The sequence below is a fragment of the Mixophyes fleayi genome, chromosome 2, assembly GCF_038048845.1.
Source record: "Mixophyes fleayi isolate aMixFle1 chromosome 2, aMixFle1.hap1, whole genome shotgun sequence".
In the NCBI taxonomy this organism is placed as follows: Eukaryota; Metazoa; Chordata; class Amphibia; order Anura; family Limnodynastidae; genus Mixophyes; species Mixophyes fleayi.
In genome coordinates, this window is record NC_134403.1 from 72288133 (window position 1) to 72313446 (window position 25314).

At 40.5% G+C, this 25314-nt stretch overlaps 1 protein-coding gene across 2 annotated transcripts in view; it reads right to left on the reverse strand.

Annotated features, from left to right (window-relative positions):
- The window catches only part of RAPGEF3 (Rap guanine nucleotide exchange factor 3), a 100850-nt gene that overhangs the window by 17719 nt on the left and 57817 nt on the right, over positions 1-25314 (reverse strand). For both annotated transcript variants that reach the window (XM_075199260.1, XM_075199259.1), the window contains exons 3-16: positions 22276-22382; positions 17639-17760; positions 16050-16227; positions 14811-14895; positions 12934-12994; positions 11992-12068; positions 11624-11770; positions 11339-11454; positions 9911-9999; positions 9297-9375; positions 7385-7535; positions 4166-4248; positions 1653-1692; positions 1085-1166 (exon numbers count right to left, since the gene is read on the reverse strand). In XM_075199260.1, the coding sequence (XP_075055361.1) occupies positions 1085-1166; positions 1653-1692; positions 4166-4248; positions 7385-7535; positions 9297-9375; positions 9911-9999; positions 11339-11454; positions 11624-11770; positions 11992-12068; positions 12934-12994; positions 14811-14895; positions 16050-16227; positions 17639-17760; positions 22276-22382 (1417 nt within the window). The remainder of the gene's footprint in view (positions 1-1084; positions 1167-1652; positions 1693-4165; positions 4249-7384; positions 7536-9296; positions 9376-9910; positions 10000-11338; positions 11455-11623; positions 11771-11991; positions 12069-12933; positions 12995-14810; positions 14896-16049; positions 16228-17638; positions 17761-22275; positions 22383-25314) is intronic.

Below are 25314 nucleotides of genomic sequence, written 5' to 3' on the forward strand. Positions count from 1 at the left end.
TCCCGTTCGTCATGGGGACGGCCGGGATGCCAGAGCTAGAGGGAAGTAAGTCGCGGCGGTGTCCACGGCCGCCGTGGCTCCTGACAATGGGTCCATCTACTCACCATCTTCTATGGTACCATACATTGTCATTCACACAATGTACTAAGAGTATATATTCTCAGCACTGAGTATATCCCTTTTCTCTATCCTGTGTATGCTAAGAACAATAATCATTTTGTCTGGGGGTGGTCTCTTTTCATCACAAAAATTTTTTAAAACCAACTGCACTAGAGTAGTACTAAATATTTCCATGAAGAGGGCTATATTGTTATAACAGTCTATACTACACAACAAGCTGGGATATCTCAGGATAGCATAATGACATAAGAATGATGGGCCTGATTCATTAAGGTAAGTTAAGCAAAAGTCAGTAAGTAAGGCAAAACCATGTTGCATTGGAGGGGGAGGTTAATTTAAAATGTGATGACAGATTTATATTTGGGGTAGGGCATGTCCTAGATCAACTTTAACTTTCAGTGTACAAATAAGATATCAAGTATTTGTGTGCTACATGAAAAACAGACAGTACTTAACGTATGTGCAAAATAATAAATTAATTTACACCCTTGCATTGTAACATGGTTTTGTCCAGAAAACTTGAGCAAGAAAACTTTCTCAATTTTTAAATCAGGCCCACTATGGTTGTATTTTAGAGTCAGAAATGCATTTAGGACAAGATAGACCAATATTTCCGCTTTGTCTCAGTTACTCTGTACTCGGATTAGCATTGGTGTAAAAGCTCCATATAATTGTAATTTGGTAGTGTCCCGTTCATCATCATTGAGTAGATTTAATGTATAACTGGCCCATACCAAATTCTTAGAGATGCCACTAGTTTCGTGTTCTGGCTTACATACTTTTTTGAGCTCCCTGAGCACATTCACTCACATTTTATTTGAAAAAAAAAACCATGATAGTATTTCAAGGCAAAGTGCATTTCCATTTCATAATTGTGATACATTTGTTTATGAGTCAAATGAAAACAGAATACTTAAATTTATATAATAGTTTATTCCAGAAAGCACATTTTTGTCTACTGTACCTTTGTTATTGGCTCGAATCGTGTATGAGTTATCAGCCTGATCCTCATCTAGATTGGATAGAAGATTCCCACAGTTGTACACCTATTGCCAGATAACATAACTTGGGTTAAGTGTATGACAATATACCATATGCAGACTGGCGGTCCAGAGGCTGGATCAGGGGAGGGCTGGCAAATTTTAGCCCAAGGGGCAAGACTCGACTCAGCAGCTTATTAGGAACATTATAAAGGTAAAAAAATGCAGGTGGCCCAGTGACCCAGCCCAAGGTATCCCACTATGGGACTGACCCGGGGGCCAGATGCCCCCCTGCCCTCCAGGCCAGCCAGCCCCTGGGCTGGATTATCTCAGGTCAGCATTGCTCTTTATTCGTGTCCACATCCGGGTCATGTACTAACATGATATAAACATGGTGTAAATGCAGAACAAATGGTTTCAGCTTCAAATGCCTTATTTGCAGCCACTCTAATATCATGGGGACATACATAGGTGGTCAAAGTAAAACAGTGAAACATTTGTAAAACTATGTAATCACACAGAGGACATGTGAAAGCACTTGATGTGACATACCTTTATTTGTGGGGAGATGTTTCCACTACTCATCTCCATCCTATAATGAGATCAAGAAAATAATTTCCATATGAAAACAGAATGTCAATACATACAGTAGTCTTACCCAAGTAAATTGCCCAAGTTTCAACTAGAATTGTGCCTTATTGACCTTTGTTCTTCTCAACTACACCATGGATCAAGAGTCGCGAAGAGCAGTCTGTTGTTCTAGTGCAGTGTTGGCTAAACTGTGACACTCCAGGTGTTGTGAAACTACTAGTCCCAGCATGCTTTGCCAATATATAGCAGCTTATTGCTGGAAGGGTATGCTGGGACTTGTAGTTTCACAACACCTGGAGTGTCACAGGTTAGCCAACACTGTTCTAGTGTGTGTGTGAACTACTACCACTGTTAAATGCTCCTCTGTCACTATGAAACATGTTACTTTGGATTATCTTTCACAGTCAAATCAAGCAGCCAATGATTACCGTTATTACAGTAATTTCTCTGTGGATTTTTGCTTGCGGTTCATAGAGTAGTAACTGTAATAAGGCACAGTAATTACCGTAGTAACAGTAATAATGCACATCAGTTACCATAGTAACAGTAATAATGCATAGCAATTACCATAGTAACAGTAATAATGCATAGCAATTACCATAGTAACAGTAATAATGCATGGGCTGCGTTGTTCTAAAGCACAACACAGCAAATTGAATCTACCCCATAATGTGACATCAGAACGTATAAAAAAAATGATAATACACAATAAACAAACAACTCTTAACAGTATAAACATTAATAAAAATATGGATTATTCTTTACTTTAAATATATAACTAAAGATGCTTTTAATGTGTACTGTACATGAAATGCATTTGTATAGTCTATCCTACTTGCATACATATGTTCTGTGCTAGCTAATCGCATGCATTTATATAGTTTTTAACACAAAGACTATGCTATGACAGTCATTACTGCCAGTCGGCACTTACACCTGCCTTGTAGCTGGTGCAAATGATACGGCTAAAACCAGGCACAACCAGGATTTGAATTGGCTGCCTCTGCATCAGAACACCCTGACTGTACTTTGCTTACATTATTCTGCCCCTTCCCGCCCCTGTTCCACCTATCAAGTTTCAGGCAGTCATAAGTGTCACTTGTGTATGGACATGAATTGCATTCATTGGTCCATTTCTGAGAATGTGCAGAACTATAGTAATACTAGATACACTATGCAAATGGACGAATGTCCAAACATGAATCAGGCCTAGATATGCAGTACACAGCAACTAGATATATCAGTTGCTGACCCCAGCAATATATCAGACCCCAGATATATTAATTTGTATTGCCTGCTTGTTAACACTTTCATTTGCACACTGGTTGAAAGTGGAGTAGAGACTGCTCTTTCATGGAAATTAACATGTCAAAAATTGTATGTGTGAATATGTGCATTTCACAACACAATAATCCTTCATCAGTGTGACAGATGCCGCACATGCTCCTTTAATGTCTACCTCTCAGTCCGTGTCTTTCTCCTTGTCCCCATTCCCCTCCTCACGCCAAGCCACTGCCCCTGTCATATGCAGTCATGTAATAATCAGTAACATATTCACAGGTGGACAGGTCGCTACCTCCCACAAGCTCAGCACACTAATCTACGAAAATAATCTGTGCTGCTGTGAATATTCTGATGATCTGGTTGGTTACAGGATGTTTTATCCCTGCTGATTTCAAAACTGGAAACACACTGACGGGAATGAAAATAAGTCAAGCGCACCTGAAGGAAGCTTCATCATCATCATCATCATCATTTATTTATATAGCGCCACTGATTCCGCAGCGCTGTACAGAGAACTCATTCACATCAGTCCCTGCCCCATTGGAGCTTACAGTCTAAATTCCCTAACACACACACTCAGACAGACAGAGTGACTAGGGTCAATTTTGATAGCAGCCAATTAACCCACTAGTATGTTTTTGGAGTGTGGGATTAAACCGGAGCACCCGGAGGAAACCCACGCAAACATGGGGAGAACATACAAACTCCACACAGATAAGGCCATGGTCGAGAATTGAACTCAGGACCCCAGTGCTGTTAGGCAGAAGTGCTAACCACTTAGCCACTGTGCTACCCTATAACTTATATTATTAAGTGTGGCCAGAATGCTTGTATCTTCCGTTTGTCAAAAACTGAAAAATGCAATGGATTTTATGGACTGAACGGATTTCAGTTTTCTATTTAATTTTTTTTAGTTTACTTTTACAGTAGATGATCTACAATTTGTCTATACTATCACAGTCCTTACATAATCAGTGGGGGAACTACTATCGGTGCAGCAGGTGGAGATAATGGGGCTGCGCGGGGAACTAGCGAGCTGTGACCCCTGGTCCCCTCCTCTCCGCCTCCCTGCACCGATGCCCACAGCTCGCTAGTTCTGCCTCTGTACACAACCATAGTTCCCATTCCTCTGCCGGTTGTAAGTGCTAAGCAATCTACATAAGGTGATATAGGTTAAGTGAGACACTTACATTTTGTTCTTCCGTCGATCCTGAAGATTTTCCTTCAAGCAAGAGAGCAAACGAGGGTCTCTGCTGACATATTCTGAGACTTTCTGTTAAATAGAAGAAAAAAGGACCAAATATCATCATGTAGTGCCCAACTCACAGCATGGAGAGACGCCAGGTGCTGGGTGAGCTAGCGAGCAAGGCAAACAAATCACGTGTACCTTTAAGTAATGGGATAATACACAATATTTTCAACTATAATCTTATCAGTAACACAATATCCTTTAAATGAATACATCTGTTCAGTTCTCCTGATAACTCTCGTTCTTTCCCAACAGATTGTGAAATACACGTATTAATAGTGTAAAGATATAACTGCTATATATTTACCCTACTCACTCATGTCAATCCAAACTGATTTTAATTTTATATCTGATAACCAGTAAACTAATGAGATAAGTTATACTGCTATTGTCCTGTTCTTATCCTGTAATAGTATATGCTGATAATCCGTTTCTTCTAATCCCGTCTCTGGAGTAATGATCACTTTCCCATGCTCCATAGTGAGCTGGTCTCTCCGGGGACCATGAAACACGAGCCTGCAAAGGATCAGGTAAAGTGACTGCATTATTTCCCTCCAGTTCTATGGTATCAGGGATTTGGGGGAGGGACAACTGCTTCCCATGCTGAGAAGCATTTATACCTTTATATTCCAAATGGGAACACTGTCCTGAAATATTGCCAATTCATCCAGCAATAAAACTACTATTTAAATACGCAAGAGTCCCTCACTAATTTTTCTTTTATTAATGTGCAAAAATGCTGCCGCTTAGAGCAAACGCTGAATTCTTTATGTCAGGCTCCTGGTTATGCACAAGTGCTGCCATTTTTATGTAAAGCAATAACTTGGTGAGGTAATATGACGGTAACCGTGGAGGATGCAAAATTTTGCATATTTTGGTGGGAGGAACTGGTGGGAAGAAAGAGTTCCCTTCTGAATGTGAAACTGCCTCTCTCCCGCATTCTATGGGTGTTAGGAGGGGTTGGGTACCATTTTACGATGATGGTAATAGCGACACTGTGTATACCTATCAAAAAACAGTCGATTTGAAGAATGGCTACAAAAAGAAAATGTTGACTTACAATAACAATGACAGGTTTGGCCATGTAGTAATGGAGAATGACCATACCCTGAGGGAATGCCTAACACTCTTGAAGGACTAGGCTGCTCCTAACCCCTTCCCCTCCTAACCGGTGGTAGTCATAGTAATGACTACCACTATACCGACATCAGGGCCGGATTAACCATAGGGCTAACTGGGCTACAGCCCAGGGGCCTATGGCATCCAGGGGGCCCCTGAAAGTGCTCAGCAGCAGTATTGATCGGTCGGGGGCGCCCCCGGCGCGATCAGTGCTGCTGAGCACTTTCCCTGCAGTCCTTCTCCGGCGAGCTGAGATCTCCTCAGTAAAGAGAGCACAGCGCGCCGGAGAAGGAGGTAAGTGCCAGGGGGTGGGGGGGGCGCGCGGCAGCTCGGGCAGCTCCGATCATGGGGGGGGGCCGCAATCAGCTCCGATCACGGGGGGGGGCCCTCACAGGGGAATGGAGGCCCCCTTAGCCCAGGGGCCTCCATTCCCTTAATCCGGCCCAGACCGACATAGACTAAACCTACAACAAAATGGCGATTTGAAGAATGGCTACAAAAAGAAAAAATGACGCTGTACTTCCTCGACAATCTTCCGCTACATACTGATTGCTGTCATTACCGGCACTTTCAATTTACGTCAGTGTTCATAGCCACAGTGATATCTCTGTATTTAAAGCAGCAATGCCAGGACATCATGACTTTAAGATCTTATTTACAAGTTAGGGTTAGGTTCTTAACAAATATTCGGAGCATGCAATGTTCCCTGATATGAGCACCATTTTAACAGTGTCTTCATCCTGATTTCTTTCAGTCTTCATACAGGAAGGGGACATACCAAGAAGGGCAGGAGGAGAGAGAGTAAATAAGAATAAAGCAGAGGAAATGGAGTAAGAGCAGCACAGTGGCCTAGTGGTTAGCACTTCTGCCTCACAGCACTGGGGTCATGAGTTCGATTCCCGACCATGGCCTTATCTGTGTGGAGTTTGTACGTTTTCCCTGTGTTTGTGTGGGTTTCCTCCAGGTGCTCCGGTTTCCCCCCACATTCCAAAAAAAAAAACCATACTGGTAGGTTAATTGGCTACTTTCAAAAATTGACCCTAGTCTTTGTCTGTCTGTGCCTGTGTGTGTATGTTAGGGAATTTAGACTGTAAGCTCCAATGGGGCAGGGACTGATGTGAATGAGTTCTCTGTTCAGCGCTTCGGAATTAGTGGCGCTATATAAATAAATGATGATGATGATGATACACAGAGTGATAGTCCAGAACAGAGGGAGGGAGAAAAACTGCAGGCTTAACAAGGGAGGCTGCAAAGAACAAAGCCTGATCCCTCAGCCAAGGCTAGTCTCTGCAGCTTCACACTGGCTTCCATAAGTGATAGTCAACACTGAATAAGCTGCTTTTTGAGAGCCCTGTTACTGTTGAAAGGGAGAATAGTGCCCAAACACTGTGCCGCTGGACTTATAGTGACACCTGCTGATTGAAGTGGTGAATTACAACTGTGTGACAAAAGGTTTAATCCTTCACCTACTCCATGTGTCCCCCAAATAGGTTCAAGTCAACTTTGGCATCAGTGCATCTGTCTTGCACCCCAGAGCCCGTTACATGCTTACTACACATAGGTTGTACAATCCAAGTTGGTAACACATTTGCGCGGTCAAATTGGACATATACGGCCCTTTAGCCGGAGACCTGTTAGTGCACGCGGCAGATGACTGTACACACAAACCAATAGTCATCTGCTGTCCTGCCCTGCAATGAATGGTCAGATTAAAAATGAATAATTCTCAGGTACGCTGATGGATTGAGGATCATATATTCAGTGATAAAGACCCAGTTTGCTGGTATCAGCACCAGTATCACTAATAGTATAGGCAGCATACCCACTAAGATTACACAATCAATAACATAGATGCAGGAAAGGGCTGGGAAATGTTAGCCTGGGCGGAAAGACTTGACTCAGCAGCCTATTAGGAACATTTACAAGGAAAACAAATGCAGTTGGCCCAGTGACCCAGCCCAAGGTAGCCCACTATGGGACCAGCCTGGGGGCAGGTGCCCCCCTGCCCCCCAGCCCAGCCTGTCCCTGCAAAGATGCTTACCTCTAAAAAGCTTTTAGCACTTGGTTCGGCCTCCAGGAGTCTCCCATAGAGCTCTACCCACAGACTGACAAGCTGCACAATATTCTGCCTCTTGTGAAGGGAATATGTGGCCTTCTCAGGCTCCGTTACTTCAGACTGATCCACACTGAACCTGAGCTTCTGTTAAGGTCATGACCATAAAATAAATATTCTTTCAGACTTCATTAAATGTGTATAAATGTTTTTGAGAGTTCTATAGTGAATAATACAACATTGTCCAATAATTCCACTTGTATAAATTACGCCACCTTTAGCCCTCTGTGCATTATTTTAATCATTTATTATGCTCCACAAATTGTAAGCTTGCGAGCAGGGTTCTCTTACCTCCCTGTCTGTATGTATTACCCAGTATTGTTTTATTAATGTTTGTTTCCAATTGTAAAGCGCTACGGAATTTGCTGGCGCTATATAAATAAATGATGATGAATGATGATGATGCTGTAGTAATGTAACATAGTAAAAATACATGTTGTATGTATTAACTCAGTGTGGCTGATAAAGGTTTGGTCACAAAACATAAATTACTCAAAAAAATGCAAATAGCAATAAATAGCGTTATTTCAGCCCATACATCTGGAGATGCTGCGACCTTGTACCACCACCATATAAGTCAGCAGCAGCAATTGTAAGCACCTACTATACAGCAGGTGAAAAAGATACGCCTCCTAATAGGTGTATATGCGTCATTCTTCAGGCCTGCATGAGCCGCATTTGCCTAAACGCACCTTTGCTGTACACAGTCTGGGCATACGCAGAGCAATTTCACAAAAGATACTCTAAGCAAACTGGAGTACATCCTACTCTGCATCAGCCCCAATTACCACAATCTTTCTGCTTGCTCATACCTCCCAACCGTCCCGATTTAGGTGGGACAGTCCCGATTTAAGTTCCTTGTCCCGCCATCCTGATTGGGACAGCTTTGTCCCGATCGCCGTGAAAGTTGGGAGGTATTCTGTTCACTGCAGAGTAGAGAAGAATGGGTGCTGAGCACTTAGCAATTAACAGGTTTGGAAGGGAGGGCAGGGAGAATGGGGCAGCCTAGCGCTTGCTTGCCTCCAGGGTTTGGACATGCCCCTAGCACCCTGTTGCCATGCTCTCATATTCATGTGCCATGACCCCATCATGCTGCTTCTATCCCCATGCTCAATACCCAAATTTTGGGAGGTGTGGCTTGCTGCTACAAACGCCCCATCACATTTTTTATAAGAATAGCTTATATAATTTACACACAAGTATGGTGTACATGAATCATACACTTGTATCATCTACAAACTCCATTGTAAAATAAACACACAGTTTGAATGAAGGTCTCAGGTGGTGGTCATAAGTGGCACTACATCTGATTTTTATTTTTCTCTCCTTAATCTTTCTTTGCATCTTTTCAAACATATCTAATGTCTGAGATGAGTCATCTGTAGCTCTCCTCCCTAAACATGTCAGTTCTTCCACTGACTGTACTCACCAGAAATAACAACCTGCAAATGTTTGGATGGGAGTAGGACTGAAGCCATAATATACTGTAACCTGTAGAGGCAGCAGAGAGTTGTGAGTTGTTCAGTATAGTCCAAACTGTAGGGATCCAAGGTGAGGGGTGCTAATGGGTCTAACTAGCTGGGGAGAGGGGTAAATTTAAAAACAGACCAGACTTTTTTTTTATTACTATATATTTGTAACTTTTGCAATGTGGACAACATGTGTATCCCATCTGTTTAGCTCTGTTTCCGATTGCCCTGCTAAACTTTACAATAAAAAGCAAATATTGATCTTCAGTTAAGTATGGAAATTAAATATCAGCACTCAGTATTTTGGTGTTAGATTGCTTTTTAATTCTATTTTTATGGTGCAGCAGATATTATATTTTTTTAAAGGATACTGATGGAGCAGTGCTTGGCACAACTGATGTGTTGGCATAAATACGCTGTGCGTCAAGAGGAATTCAACAGCGAAAGAGTCTGGAGGGCAAAAAAAGCATAAAACATTTAAAATAATTAGAATTTAAGTTATTATGAAAATTATACCTTGGAGTTTTTTTTATCTTACAATAGGCTTTTGTTTCTAGCTACCTATAGTTTTGACCCTGGGGTAAATTTATCAAGCTGTGTGTTTGAAAAAGTGGAGATGTTGCCTATAGCAACCAATCAGATTCTAGCTGTCATTTTGAAGAATGTACTAAATAAATGAAAACTAGAATCTGATTGGTTGCTATAGGCAACAACTCCACTTTTTCAAACCCGCAGCTTGATAAATTTAACTCTCTGGGTGAAGTTTCTACAATTCTCATATGGAAGCCCCACCTGCTCTTCCACCAGAAGGTAAAGTTTCAAAAGTCTTAAAAGTCACAATGATGGAAAACATCACATTGTCTATGATACATATGACACAACAATAGAGCGACATTACATGGGTTCACTTACTGGACCTTCTCCAGCATTGGTTTTAATCAATGTCAGTTAAAGTGTATAGGCTTACAAAGAGATGTGTCCTTACCTTCTGGGTTGTTGAGAGTTGAATCCAACCTCATAGTCTCCAACAAGTGTTCCAGAATTTTATCGGCTGTTCCAGACATAACTGTGTACCTACAAAGTATGGAGCACAAAATCACACACTGGTTTTATGTTACTCAAATAATAAAAACCAAAGTGGCTTGAAGGAATTATTTGTAAGAAAAACAATGCTAGACAAGAAGCAAGTTCCAAAGCATTTATAATGATTATTTCAGAGAGATAATAGACATCTTTATCATCAATAGTGCTACAATGTTTCTCTGTATCTACTGTGTCTTTATTTGTTTCAAGTATGTTTAATAGATATGTTTAATATATATGAGTTGTATCATTTAAATTTTGTGCTACTTCAATAAACCAATAAAAAATGTTAGCTAGAGATATAAGCACCCCACCACTGGCCAATATTTATAAAAAAAAAAAAACACTTGGCTTATGCACCACTGACTTATGGGTATGCAACTTACTTTGAGCCATTCTAAGTTAATGCTATGCCTACTGGGCATTTACAATATGACACAGGCCAGTGTTCAAAGAGGATTTCACTTTAAGACAGACTGTTTTGCTCTTATCGGAGCTCATCAGTGTAATACAGATATCTCTGCTCAGCATGTGAAGGACTATAGAGACAACTTCACTGAAACAAATCTCTCTAACTTCGTTAATCTTTGTTTATTTTTACTTACTCAAATGCTTGACAAAAATATCTGTCCTAAACTGATAAGCCCAACAAAGGCAAAATAATATCTCTGTGGGTGAGCTAACCTTATAAATGATCACTCTTGTGTATTTCTCAGAATTTCATTATTGCATTAATTTATCTTAATCCTGCTCTACTCCTAAACTTTTTTCACATTACATTAATAGTTTTTATCATTGGTTCTCATCTCACTTGTCATAGGCCTATCATAAAGGTAGGATAATGGTAGAGATCAGCAAACAATCCATATTATATAAAATAAAAACGATTACTCGGCTGCCCTGGCGATACAGTCGCAGAGCTGTATTATTACCGGCTCGCACATGAACAATGGAACAGAAACCCCAGACTTGGGCTTTCTTGTTAAAAAAAAATATATAAAATGTAAAAAATAGATACAAATTATTTTAATTATTAAAAAACATTTTGAAACAGTCATGCCTCAAAAAATGGTTTACCAAAACAATAAAGTATTTTTGTATTCTGGTGGTCCGTTATAACCATCCTAAGATGTGGTGACCACGGCGGTACAAGTACAGCTGCAATACGTGCATTGATATATAGGGGAAGCGGAAAAAAAATCTCTAGTCATCGCTAATAATGCATTATGTCCTTTCATAAAACTGCCCCTATGTATCTTACATAAATTTAATCCAATAAAAGTAAAAACAACACAACTTTCTACCATATATACGGACGTCACACACTCACTTGTTATTGCCAGGTGTTGCTGTTTGTAGGTTATTCCCAGATACCTGTGGGATTTTCTCGAGGACCAATACCACCTTGCCATGTTCCTTTAGACGCACTGTGTTAGCCTCTACATCCTGTACACAAGATCATATTTATATGCTGTTGTACGTTCCCATTAGTACTATTTATTTGTTCATCCATTTACATATGTGTAGGTGTTAATAAAACAATGGATGATATGTAGGGGTTACGTATCATGATTCACACATAGTACTGTAACATAACATTGATGTATTTACTAACCCGAAGAATCCGATTGAAGTCCTGCTTGTCCACTCGCAGAAAGTTACAGTTGTCCTCTCGTAATACGATAGTAGCAGCTCTTGGGGCATCGTTCACCAGAGCAAGCTGCCCAAAGTCATCTCCTTCATGAAGTGTGGTGACCAGACCCTAAGACAGGGATCATCAGTATGAACCATCAGTGTACATTGTATACAACGCCTGAGAACACAATACATTACAGACACAAATGATACACATGTTACTGCAGTAATCTCACCACTAGCTCCTTCTAATCTATAACACACAGTTTAAAAACACTTCATTCTACTTCAAGATCAAGATATTAAATAGGACTGTAAGTGAATGATAAGATATGACGGGAGACCTACCTTGCCATGGGTAACCACATTTACCGAACCTTTCCAAATAATGTACCAAGAAGCGCCTTTATCACCTTGGCTAAACACTGCAAAGAAAAACAATAAAACACAGATAAACCCTAAAAACTATTTAAGTGGATATCAGCCACTCAAGACAATAGGTAATACAGTAATATGTGCTCGATTCATTGTTCACGAAAAGTGTACTAGCAATTAGAAACTACTCAATCACGTATAATATATCACTTTCATCATATAGGTAGAGGAAAAATAAGTTATCACTGCCTAATTGCATGTGTCAATATGACCATAATTATTTGACTAAATCTCATCAATAATCAGGTGATGCCTTTACATCTGCTTCTGTACAGTAATAATCACTGTCTGGGTTGCAGATTGTTGGAATGCAGCACCACAGTATGTGTTGGTGATCATAGTTGTGTTTATTACACACATGTTGGAGCTCTTCGGCTTTGTGTCATTGCATGATTTCCCCAAAAGAGAAGTTAGTTGACAGGTGCTGCACTCATTGTCACAGAATACGCTTTAGTAGTGGATGGAAACAGGGAGATGAGATAGAAGAAGATTACATTACTTAAGGTGAGACAGAATTTTGTCATGAATTAGTCTTTGCAGTTAAGTGATAAATAGTTGTCACTATCTCCAATTTGGCCACTCGTGGGTCCAATCAGGCAGCTTGCAGCACTTGGCATTTAGTTCCAATGACAAACTGTGCCCATTTATGTGCAGATAATATCTGGCATTAATCAGATCTTTACATTGACGTGGACCTGTCACCAGCAGGGACATGGGGCTTTATTCATTTATTGCTTTATTGAAAAGATCATCATGGTTTTATAATGAGTTTTCTAAGAATAAAACCCATTGTTCAGTAACTAAATAAAACCCATTGCCCCCAGCTGGTGACAATAAACACTTATAAACACTTACACACTGTTCCAGCTTTTGGGTGAGATTCAAACACCAACACAGATGCTAATTCCTTCTTCACCTGGAAAGTAAACATGGAACATAATCATAGTAAATAATTAATCCTAACAGCTAATCTTCTTTCAATCATCCCCACACAGAAAGATATGCAGTTGCACATGAGTGATGTATACTGGTGATTGTGACTTTTCTTACAGTGTTATAAAAGAGTATATAGAATATACTGTATGTATATATATATATATATATATATATATATATATATATATATATAGTCTATATAGTCTATATGGTCTATATACTGAAGTGCTCTGACATTTAGCCTCCAGCATTGGTAAATTAATATTATACTGGGCCCAGGATTGGATATAAGGCATCACAAACCACCTTCCTGAAAGCCTGGTCATAAATATTACATCTCCATTATTTTTCCTACCAACTGGAAAAAGCCAATAGAATATCTACCAGAATGTGCATTCTCCTCCCTAAGACTGTGGATACAGAACTAACTTACCCCTGACACGGAGCCGTAACTAGAAATTTTACGCTTGGGAAAAAAAAAGGAAAACTGATCCCCTCAAGCCCTCAACTGTAATCAAATTATCCTACAATATTAATTTACCTGCGCCTCCTTCAGCTTTGTGCCCTGTGTAGTTGCCCCTCTTGCACATCCCTAGTTACGCTCCTGCCCACGCAGTCCAGATAAGGAGCTTTTGGAGACTACAGAACGCTGTAATAATTCCACTGGCTTCTTCCCTTTGGTAACATATACATTATTAAGTTTCAATTTGGAAGGGGAGACACTGGGCCCTGGGTGTCTGCCCCATCAATGTCTATCTATCGTGCAACTAACCTCCAACCATACTCTTTACAGTTTTCCCATTTCCGCTATAAATTTCAAGTGTCACAAGCAAAACTTAATGATGCTTTAATCATGATGGGGTGCACATCTAACACTCAATTATTCTGACATGGCATCATATAATAATTACATTACAGTGCACATTACCTCCAGCTGTTCTTGACAACTATGCATTCTTACAACTTATGAGTTGGATCATCATGTGTAAATGTAAATATAACTGAACTTTCTGACATATTTCCTTATTTTTACACAAGACAATAACCCTCTGAACCCTGACCAACATTGCTATGTGACTGGACATATAGCTCACTAAGAAATTTCTTTACCTTTGCGATCTAGCTGGCCCAATATGTAGGATGTAGCACTACCTCATGTATGAAACTCCCATTGTTCTATAGAATGTACACTCGGGAGCAGGTCCCTCTTATATCTGTCTGTAATACCAAATCTTGTTTTATTACAGTGTTTGTCCCCAATTGGGGAATGTGCCGGTGCCATATAAATATATGTGGATTGATTGATATTTTTAATCCATAATTTTTAGTATAATATTGTATCATACCAGAGCTTTATGGTATTTGCAAAACATCACCCATAGTTAAAACAAACAGGATGAAAGATACTGCACTAGGTCACAATAAATAGATTTTTACCTGACATTATATTTAAAGGAAAAAAATATGATGTCAGACTGTATTGAAATTATGATAAAGGTGAAGGGGAAGTTAAGGTGGGTGAGGAGGGTCATCAGGGAGGGGTTGGCAGAATTAAAGTGCACCTGTTGTTTATACTTAATGAGAAGCAGCCTACCGGCTTGGCTATGGTCCATAGGACAAAAAATTGCTGTCGGTGTGTAACAAAGACCTATTATCGTTTACACGGTTAGATGCTGCTGCTGTCCTATGAAATCAGTAGAAACCAGTAATGTTACTGACACACTTTACACTATTACATGTGCGTTATTACAGGCTAATGTGCTAACAACTTCCATTGAATAGACAAGAATACTGACCGAGTTGGAGAGATGGGAGACTGATTTAATGTGTAATAACTCTTCAAATATCACCTCCAGTTCTTCTTCAGTGCGCTGATAAGGACTGTAATCCATTAAAACAAGTATATTATCTCTCCAGTGGACAGAATATATTAGCAATACAAATTAACTGTTTGATCTGCAGGATTGAAAACCATCATTCCTAGGTTACTTATAAAAAAACACATAATGATCTGCTCTCAGCAGTTCCCACATGAAATAAGCCTCTTCCAGCCTATTCCACTGAATGTGGACTGTGGTGAGATATAACTTCCTGGGCATCTCGTGACAGATAGATGAATGGTAAGACAGAGGAGAACATGACATTTCCCATCAGCTGGTACTTTTGTGACTCTCCCCTCGTGACAAATTCTGGTCAAATAACTGTGGTACCTAGCAGTAACCTTGGTTTGATCTTACAAATCACGAAGTCTGTGCTGTATGGTTAGTATGTAGTTGACATGTTACAAGCAGCACGAGCCACTTTTTGACCTTCAATACAAACTTTGGGGTATATTTTCTAAACTGTGTTTTTGAAAAAGTGGAGATGTTGTCTATAGCAACCAATCAGATTCTAGTTATCATTTATTTAGTACATTCTGCAAAATGACAGATAGAGTCTGACTGGTTGCTATAGGCAACATCTCCACTTTTTCAAACCGGCAGTTTAGAAAATATACTCCTTAGTTGTAAATACAGAGTAACTACCAAGAAGCAACGGACAAGGCACCAGCTTTATAGACATTTGAAATACTGAATGGCTGCTCATCTTGTCCTCACCTTAAACTAAGAAATGCTGAGTAATAATGAACATTGCTGCCTGTAGACACCCGGAATACCAAGAAGGTTGTGGGTGACTTTATGGAACGGAAACGATATTCAGCCTATCAATTCACTAGGAGCCAGTGCCGCTAGTTCCAAGTGAGTTGATAAGCTGAATATTGGTTCAGCCCACAAATTGGCTGCTTCTGCTTTTTGTCGGTCATGGGCCTACTTTAACCTATCAAGAAGGAGGGGTCTGAAAATACTATTGATATTATGGATTGGTGACCTGTTGCAAATGTTAAAATATGGTTTTAATACAGCATATCTTGCAATGTTGAAGACTATTAAAATGTTGTGCAAAATAATTGGGATCAGGAGATTAGTAGTGCGTATCACGTTGTATTTTCATTGCTGTTTTTTCCGTACAAGAAGTACAGGCTATAATGAACTTACGGCTTGCGAAGGATCATTGTGAGTAAAGCTGCTGGTCCGAGCTGTGCAAGGAACACCAGCGACTCCTGCAGTTCATCCTCAGTATCTCGGTCACTTAGTGCTGGCTCTAGGAACAGCTCCACGTTACAGAATCTGTAAAACTGGGAATCTTTGTCTTGGAAATTTGGCTCTTGTCTAACTGCAACAAGATAAATTCATGTTTTGATAAGGGCTGTATTGATGCGGCCCTGGACATTGTGAATCAGCATCATCATCACCATTTATTAATGGTTACACCTAAGGCTGGGTACACACTACAGTGTTTTCAGCTGATTATTGGGCCAATCAAACAACAAATAAACAACCGTTCGGTCCGATATCTCATTAGTGTGTCCTCTATCTCATTAGTGTGTCCGCTGCAACGATGAACGTTCCAAAGCACATCGCACCATTTCATTCGATTTTTAAACCGGATTAAAAATATCGTTTAACGATGGAACGGTGTCATTCCAATTCTGCAGTTTGTATTCACTCACGACCAGCAGTGTCCATAGATCTCTATGGAGTGCGCAGAATCACAATCTTTTCATCTGATGGTTATGACAGATGAAGACCACAGATCTGAAGGGAAATCCTGTAAAACATGTGCAGTGTGTACACATGAATCGGCATGCTGATCGGGAGTTTTCTGTCAGTGGTAAAATCGTTAAAGATGTCGCATCGGGAGATATTTACTGTAGTATGTACCCAGCCTAAGTTAGTCATTATATAGTGTATGCTATTGGCTCTCTATGCAACACCCTCATTTATTATTTTTGTTGTAGAAACAGATGTAGTTGGTAAAGACAAAATAGCAACAAAAGTACATAAAACTAACATGAAAATATTTCTATGATGTTCCATGAACAGAGCAATGGGCATGTTTCTACGTTCCCTAAATACAGCCCTGTTCTTAATATTTTCCTAATTTAAAGTATACACTTTGGACCAATATCACCTTGTACTCCATTGTCAACTCTGTTGTTAGGATACACTAGAAACTTGACATATTTACTGTTTGACATTTATTACTAATCACCTAGATTTCCCTTGGCTGTGCCGGTGGAAAGTTATTTGGCAGCAATATAGTTAAACATAGGAAGGATGCTGTGCGTGTGTGTGTTCGTGTATGTGTGTATGTGTGTGTGTGCGTGTGTGTGTGGAGTCAGGAAGGATCACCTCTTATTATACATGAATGCCACATTCCAATGGTATGTTTATGTTCCTCAAATACACAAATAATGCATTTCTGAGGAGTTCTATTTCAACCTCATCCGCTACAGCATTTCACATTCCCTAATTCACTGTAAGAATTACGTAAACAACAGAAAACCTGAGACTGTCAGAAAGTAGTGATCTGAGAAACACGGGGGTACTGGCAGTCTGAGTACAGAACGCTGGAATTGGTTTACCGATTTGTTGCTGATGCATACGGAATATCAGACTGTGGGGCATAGAGGCATTCAGTAATGCAAGAGCTACTATGACAGATGACAGCTGAGGTGAGGTAGAAGAGAGAATTATCATTCTTTAGCTATTGGAATTTAGTGTTTGTTATGTATGTTACTTACCATGCTCCAGAGCTCCTTCTTCCACCAGCACCTGCCATATCCCTACAGCCTGGCTGCGCGACTGGAGACCATGGTTGATGCCAATTAGCCAGTCCACAAACTCCTTTCCTGAACAGCAGTGCCTGTGGGTTATATAAATAAAACACATCTGTACATGTAAATACAGCACATCTGCTTGTGGTCTTTCATCACACAGGCCAAGGACAATTATCTGTCCAAAAACAACAAAATAAACCTGATTAACTGATCAACTATGTCAAATAAGGAAGAATGTGTGAACGACACTAACCTTCAAAGATGACTCATTGTGTAATACAAACTGTTCTGTTACCAAGATAGAGGAGCAGCTTTTCTCCTGATCATATATAATTACCCATCATTTCCACATGACTACTAAAATAGCTTTGTATGACTTATTTTAAGCATGCTTTCACGGGACTTATACTATTGATACAGATATTTATAGCATAATGACTGGATTTCAAATTAAGTCAAATGATTACATTTTAATTTCTTAGAGTTTCAGTTGGCCAACAATAGAGTACACTCTTCCAATGCCTGTTGTCACCTTGTTCACCTCTTTAACCTCTCTCTCTCTCTCTCCATTGGTATCTTCCCCTCAGCCTTCAAGCATACTGTCATCTCCCCTATTCTCAAGAAACCTTCCTTTGACCCATCCTGCCTCTCCAAATATCGCCCCATATCCCTGCTTCCCTTTGCTTCTAAAATTCTTGAATGACTTGTCTTCAATCGTCTGACCCACTTTCTCTCTTTCCACTCTCTTTTTGGCCCACTCCAGTCTGGCATCCATCCCCTTCACACAACTGAAACTGCCCTCGCTAAAGTAACAAATGACGTACTCTCAGCTAAGTCCAAAAGTCACTTCTCCCTTCCCATAATCCTCGACCTCTCTACTGCTTTTGACACCGTCAATCATTATCTTCTCCTCACCACCCATCACTCCCTAGGTCTTCATGAAACAGCTCTCTCCTGGTTTACTTCCTACCTCCCTGGCCGCTCTTTTAGCGTGTCTGCTTCTGACTCTTCCTCCCTCCCTTTTCCCCTTTCTATTTGAGTCCCACAAGGCTCTGTCCTTGGCCCTCTGCTATTCTCTCTACACACCACTTCTCTCAGTGAACTCATTCAATCATTTGGCCTCCAATACCACCTCTATACTAATGAAACGCAAAACTATCTTTCCTCTCCTAACCTCTCTCCCGCCGTTCTAACCCAGGTATCTAGCTGTCTCTCTGCTGTAACTACCTGGATGTCACAGCGCTTCCTAAAACTCAACATTTACAAATCCAAGGTCATCATCTTTCCTCCTGCCAACATTGCTATCCCTCCCAATAGCTCCCTCTTGGTTGACAACATCTCTCTTTCTCCTGTCACCCAAGTCTGCTGCCTTTTAGTCACTCTTGACCCTTAGTTTTACCCCTCATATCCACTCCCTCACTAAATCCTGCCACTTCCTCCTCCTTAACATCACGAAAATCCGTCCCTTCCTCTCTCGGGAAGCAACCAAAATCCTGGTCCATTCACTCTTTTTTTCTCGTCTCGACTATTGCAACCTCCTTCTCACTCGCCTTCCTGTCTCTCACATTTTTGACCTTTAATCCATACAGAATTCTGTGGCTAGGCTCATCTTCCTCTCCCACTGCACCTCTTCCTTTTCCCCTCTGTGCAAATCTCTTCATCGGCTCCTTAGACGTTTCAGAATTCAGTTCAAGTTTCTTATCCTCACTTTAAAAAGCCCTTACCAACACTTCTCCCCCTTATATCTCTGACCTTGTCTCGAGGTAGATACCTATCCGGCCACTCCGCTCTGTCTCTGACCTCCGCCTCAACTCACCTCTCATTACCTCCTCCCATGCTCCCCTCCAAGACTTTTGCTTGCTGCCCCTAATCTTTGTAACTCCTTGCCCCATCTCACTCAACTCTCTCTCAACCTGCAATCCTTCAATTGCTCACTCAAAACTCATATTTTCAAGCTCACCTATGCTACCACCTCCTAACCATTTTATCCATCACCTTCCCTTCCTCGGCTGCCATCTCCATCTTTTCCCAGTTGGTCCTACTGTCTCTTATCACCCCATCCTCTAGAATGTAAGCTCTCATGGGCAGGGTCATCTCTACCTATTGTCCCATGTCTGTCTTCTGTCTGACACCCTTGTTTGTCCTGTCATGTATTTTGCTGCACTCTGTGTGGGTCCACTCACACTCATTTGTGCTACTTATGTGTGTTACCCCATCTACTTGCTTCTGTATCCGGCGCTACGGAACCTGTGGCACCTTATAAATAAATAATAATAATAATAATACTGGACATTACAACTACTGTAGGACTTTTTTCGGGCCGCACCCACTTTATGGAATTCACTCCCTCGCATCACAAAACTATCCAATAGTCTTCAAACCTTCAAGCGTTTTCTGAAAACCCACCTCTTCAGACAAGCTTATAGTATTCCTCTACCAACCTCTTAATCTCCCTAGTTTACCCTATTACCACCCTCTACACAGCTAACACAAGACAACAACCCTCTGACCAACATAGTTGTATGATTAAACATACAGCCCACTAAATACTTTGAAAACTTTCCATTCTAGCTGGACAAATATTCAATTTGATGTAGCACTTGCCCTTGTGTATTAAACTCCCATTGTACCATAGATTGTAAGCTTGCCTCTCTATCTGTATGTATTACCCAGTATTGTTTTATTACTGTTTATTCCAAATTGTAAAACGCTACGGAATCTTCTGGAGCTATATAAATAAATGTTGATGATGATGATGATACTGTAGTTACTTTCTGTTTGAGCTTAAAAAGTGCTTATGAACACTAGACAGAGCTACTAACATCCTTATTAAGAAGGTGTTTATGGCCACAAGATGAAGATACTTACAACATTGTCAGTAAGTGCTTTTGACCACTAGATGGGGCTGCTCACATAATTGTTGGTAGTCTACATGTGTACAATATTATGCAGTAAGATCCTTTATATAGCAGGGCTGCAAACCCTAAAGCAATGTTTTACTAACAGCAGTATAAAAGTTTATGATAATTGTTAAGTAGTTAGCACTTCTGCCTCACAGCACTGGGGTCATAAGTTCATTCAATTCCTGACCATGGCCTAATCTGTGTGGAGTTTGTATGTTCTCCCTGTGTTTGCGTGGGTTTCCTCTGGGTGTTCCGGTTTCCTCCCACACTCCAAAAACATAATAATAGGTTAATTGGCTGCTATCAAAATTGACCATAGTCTGTCTGTGTGTGTACGTTAGGGAATTTAAACTGTAAGCTCCAATGGGGCAGGGACTGATGCGAGTGAGTTCTCTGTACAACGCTGCGGAATAGTGGCGCTATATAAATAACTGATGATGATGATAATTAACATTTTTCACTGAAACATTATGGGTCTAATGCAGTTGGTCACAAAATGACCATAAATTATGCTCCAAACAGCCGAACATATAGAGTATTTATGCCCATATGTTCCAGTACGTATCGTAAGTTCGGTGCAGGGCGGCAACAGTAGCAGAGGTGCCCGGTTTACACCAGACACACATTACAGACACTTACATCCCACTTGTTCCTATGTTTTTTTCAATTTGTTTTATGTGCAGAAAACGCATTCATTATTAGGCATTAAAAAAACCGTAATAAAACCTCTCTAATACAGCAGAAACAACCTGCACACAAAAGCATAATATATTCCAGAACGACTAAGAAAGCACCAATCAGTTTCAGTGGTGCAAACGCAAAAAGCCAATCCCAGCGACTGTAATCATCATCCATTCAGGCCCGGTGCTCCCATTAGGCAAGGTTAGGCACTTGCCTAGGGCGCCGGGCTCTGGAGGGCGCCTGGAGGGCGCTACAGATTAAAAATTTCTTTAAAACTGGGCAGCGACTGTTGACCATACCTTTCACGGCCGCCGCACAGCTTCACATACATCCACAGGGAGGGGGGGAGGGACTATTGCTCACCACCACTGCCGCCTCTCTGCTCCGTCTCCTCCCCTCCACTCACTGACTGACTGTCGGGCGTGACATCATCATCACGGCCCGACAGTGTCAGTGAGTGAAGGGGAGCAGACGGAGCAGAGAGGAGGCAAGTTAGAAGAAGGTAAAAAAAGACGCACATTTTCAAAATCGGCGCCCCCACCCTGTACACTTACACACTATTTTGTAAGTGTGCAGGGTGGGGGCGCCGATTTTGAAAATGTGCCGGGCGGGGGGCGCCGATTTTGTAAATGTGCCTAGGGCGCCACGGACCCTAGCACTGGCCCTGCATCCATTATATACACCTGCCCCTGACCATCTGCAAACACGGCTTCACAGAAACAGCAGTTGCTCAATCAATTTAGAAGTTCACAAGACACACACAGAAAAATCCCTCAGCAAACCGCTGTGAGCTAGTAAAAGAGCTGATATTCTATGTGTATATAAAATGTATGAGTCTAGTTACATACATGACAATGTATGACAAGCCACATGGCTTTCTCAAGCGTATATACGTCTCATTCAAGCTCTGCATCCATTTACAGACGCATTATCTTAACAGGTTGAAATAGATTAAAAACAAGCATTTCCAAATACCAGGTTTCAACAATATCCAAAAATAGAATATTAGTACTGCACCTGTAATTACGAAAGAGGTGTTTTCTATCACGCATCAAAGTTGGTGACATGATAAGCAGGTTAGAGTGCAAAACCTTGGCTGCTCTCCAAACTTTGTGAGACACCACCTACAGGGAGATAAGAGAATAACAGGCAATAGTCTAGATCACTTTAGTAAAGTAAGTAAAAATATGCAAATTCTTGCTGAAAGTAAACATAGGGAATTTATACTCAATGCAAGATGTTAGACACCATCTGCTTACCCGAAGAGCAGCATTAGCCCCTATAAACTTTTTTCCTACAACTATGTTTCCTGGGTGAATTTTTCTAGTGCCAATTAAAAATTCAACTGTTTCACCTATTTATATAACTTGATTAGACTATATAATCAAATTTCTACATTACTTTTTCCTTTCTAGATTACTTTACATTACATTATGGTACAATTTCAAATTAAGCTATGTCGCACAAGTGGCAATAAATGCTTCTGATCTATTATTAAAACACACGTAACACTGCTTCAAATGATCAAATACTAGAGATCTCGGGCTCAGTTTTCTGAAAACCGAACCCACCCGAACTTAGGGGATCCGAGTACGCTTGCGAGCCGGCTCGGTACTTTAGCGTGTCCTAGGATCTGAATAGAGGCAAAACGTTATCGTTGCGTTGTTGGATTTTGCGGGTTTTGGATTCCCCAGGAGATCCAGCGCCATTGCTCACACAGAAACAGGGGTAGCAGTGTTCATGTCGCTCCCCAGTCTCCAGTGCCATTGCTCATACAGAAACAAGAGGGGTAGCAGCGTTCCCAGCACTTGACAAAAATTGGCTGTAAATCACTGGAAATTAACATTATTGAGGTTAATAATAATGTAGGAACAAAAAAAAGAGCCAAATTATGTGATTTTAGCAAAAAAAAATAGGGATTTTATAAAAAAAAAAAAAAAAAAGGGATCCAAAACCAAAACACAAAGTTAATCCAGATCCAAACCCAAAACCAAAACACGGGGGTCAGTGAACATCTCTATGAAATACATTTCTAAATGAATGAAATGTATACTTCATGGCAAATGCCCTCTCTGTCTTGTTCTAATACTAGCCTGCTGGTGCGCTTCTTTGCTGCATAAACAGAATTTTGTGTTATCTCACAGTATTAGCTTAGTGAGTTTAAGATCTATAACAAGTATTTATTTATTGTTTTCTTAGTGGCTCTGTACTATCAAATTGTAACAATAGCATAATATACTAAAATAAAACACTCTTGCTGTAACCCAAGTTATTTTTTTAAATATTTTCCAGTACAGGTCATACAGCACTGCCCGCATTTTTATTTGCGAGGATTCCACTTCTGTCTATGATGGCATAGACGTTAGCAGTGCTGCCACACTATGCTGGGCATTCTGTGTTCGTTTCTGATCAGGGCACTATCTGTGTGGAGTTTAAATGTTCTCCCCGTGTTTGGTTTCCTCTGGGTGTTCCAGTATCCTCCCACACTCCCAAAAATAAGAATACACCCTAACGTGTATGTTGTGTGGTAAGGGAATTAAACTGTAAGCTCCAACAGGGCAGGGACTGATGTGAAGGAGTTAATACCCACTGCAAACCACTGTGGAACATTGTGGTGCTACACGAATTAACAATAATAAATAATAAATGTGTACATTTGGCACATGAATTTTGGTTACATGCTGCTATAGTTCAATTCTCCATAGGATGAAATGAGCAGCTATTTTAAAGTACTGGTATATATGAGCCCGTAGAGAAACAAGTATGTAAATTATATTTGTTGTACAGTTGGATTCTATACAATGAAAAGAGCACATGTTGAATGAGAGAGTGTGCATTTTATATTTCTGTTTAATTCTTCATTTATAGAGAATATCCATAGAATATCCATGTTCATGTTCCCCATGACTAGCCAAAAATAGGGTCCCTGTCCTGCGTCCTCAATGGTTACTGTGATGTATGAATACAGGGTTTCTGTTCTACAGTTAAAAAATGTTTCACAGGTGTTAGAAATGTCTCTGTGGTACAGTAACACAAATGGATGGGTGCTATTACGTGAGGTGTAGCACTGACCAGCAGACTGAGCCCTGACTTCTATTAAATCTCTCCAAGGCAGAAGATAAGCTGTACAAGCTTGCACCATTTCAATCATGAACCTTCTCCAAGAGCCCTTACATAGTGGCAATAGGTATTTTAATGCAGCATGTTGAAATTAAAGTACATCACTGCCATATGTACAACTTCCATGGATGCTGTTTGGCAGGTAAATCTATGCGACTAATACGTATTTGTACTCTAGGGAGACAATCCATAACATGATCACTAAGGGGTCTATTTATCAAGGATTTTTCCTGTGTTAAACACCCGAAAACAACAGTTTTCGGGTGTTTACCGTGAAATTGCTATGTATTATTGAAGCATCGCAGCAGATATCTCAGATATCTGCTGCTTTGCATTTGCTATCGTTTTTTTGAGCACTCCCCATAACAGTCAATGGGAAGTGCTCAGAACCGCTATGTATTAAAGTCTAACTAGAGAAAATTTTCTCTTTTTCTACATGTTAATGTACGTCATCTGAAGCTGGCGTACATTAACATATCTGAAAACTTTCGCGCTGTCCAGCTCTGTTCTGAAGAGCAGAGCAGGACAGCGCATGTGTGGAGGGATCATGTGATCCCTCCCTGTCACTCATCCTACAGTTTGCCGTCCAGGATGCTAGTGCGCATGCACCAACTTTTCAGTCGGTGCATGCGCACTAACAAAAAAGAAAAAAAAAAAAAAAGAGAAGATCATCGCAGCCTTTAAACTTGAGAAAAGACTGCGATGATCAGGTGAGTCACTTCTCAGGGACAGCAGTCTATCGGTACTGCTGTCCCTGAGAAGTTTTTTAATACATAGCCGTTACTTTTCAATCCTTATCAAGAAGATAAGGATTGAAAAGTATCAAGTGAAAAAAACGAAGGGTCATAAATAGACCCCTAAATATGGTAATAATCATCTTTCTACTCTTGAAGATAGATATGTCCTTCTATAAAATCTACACTTAAAAGTGCAACA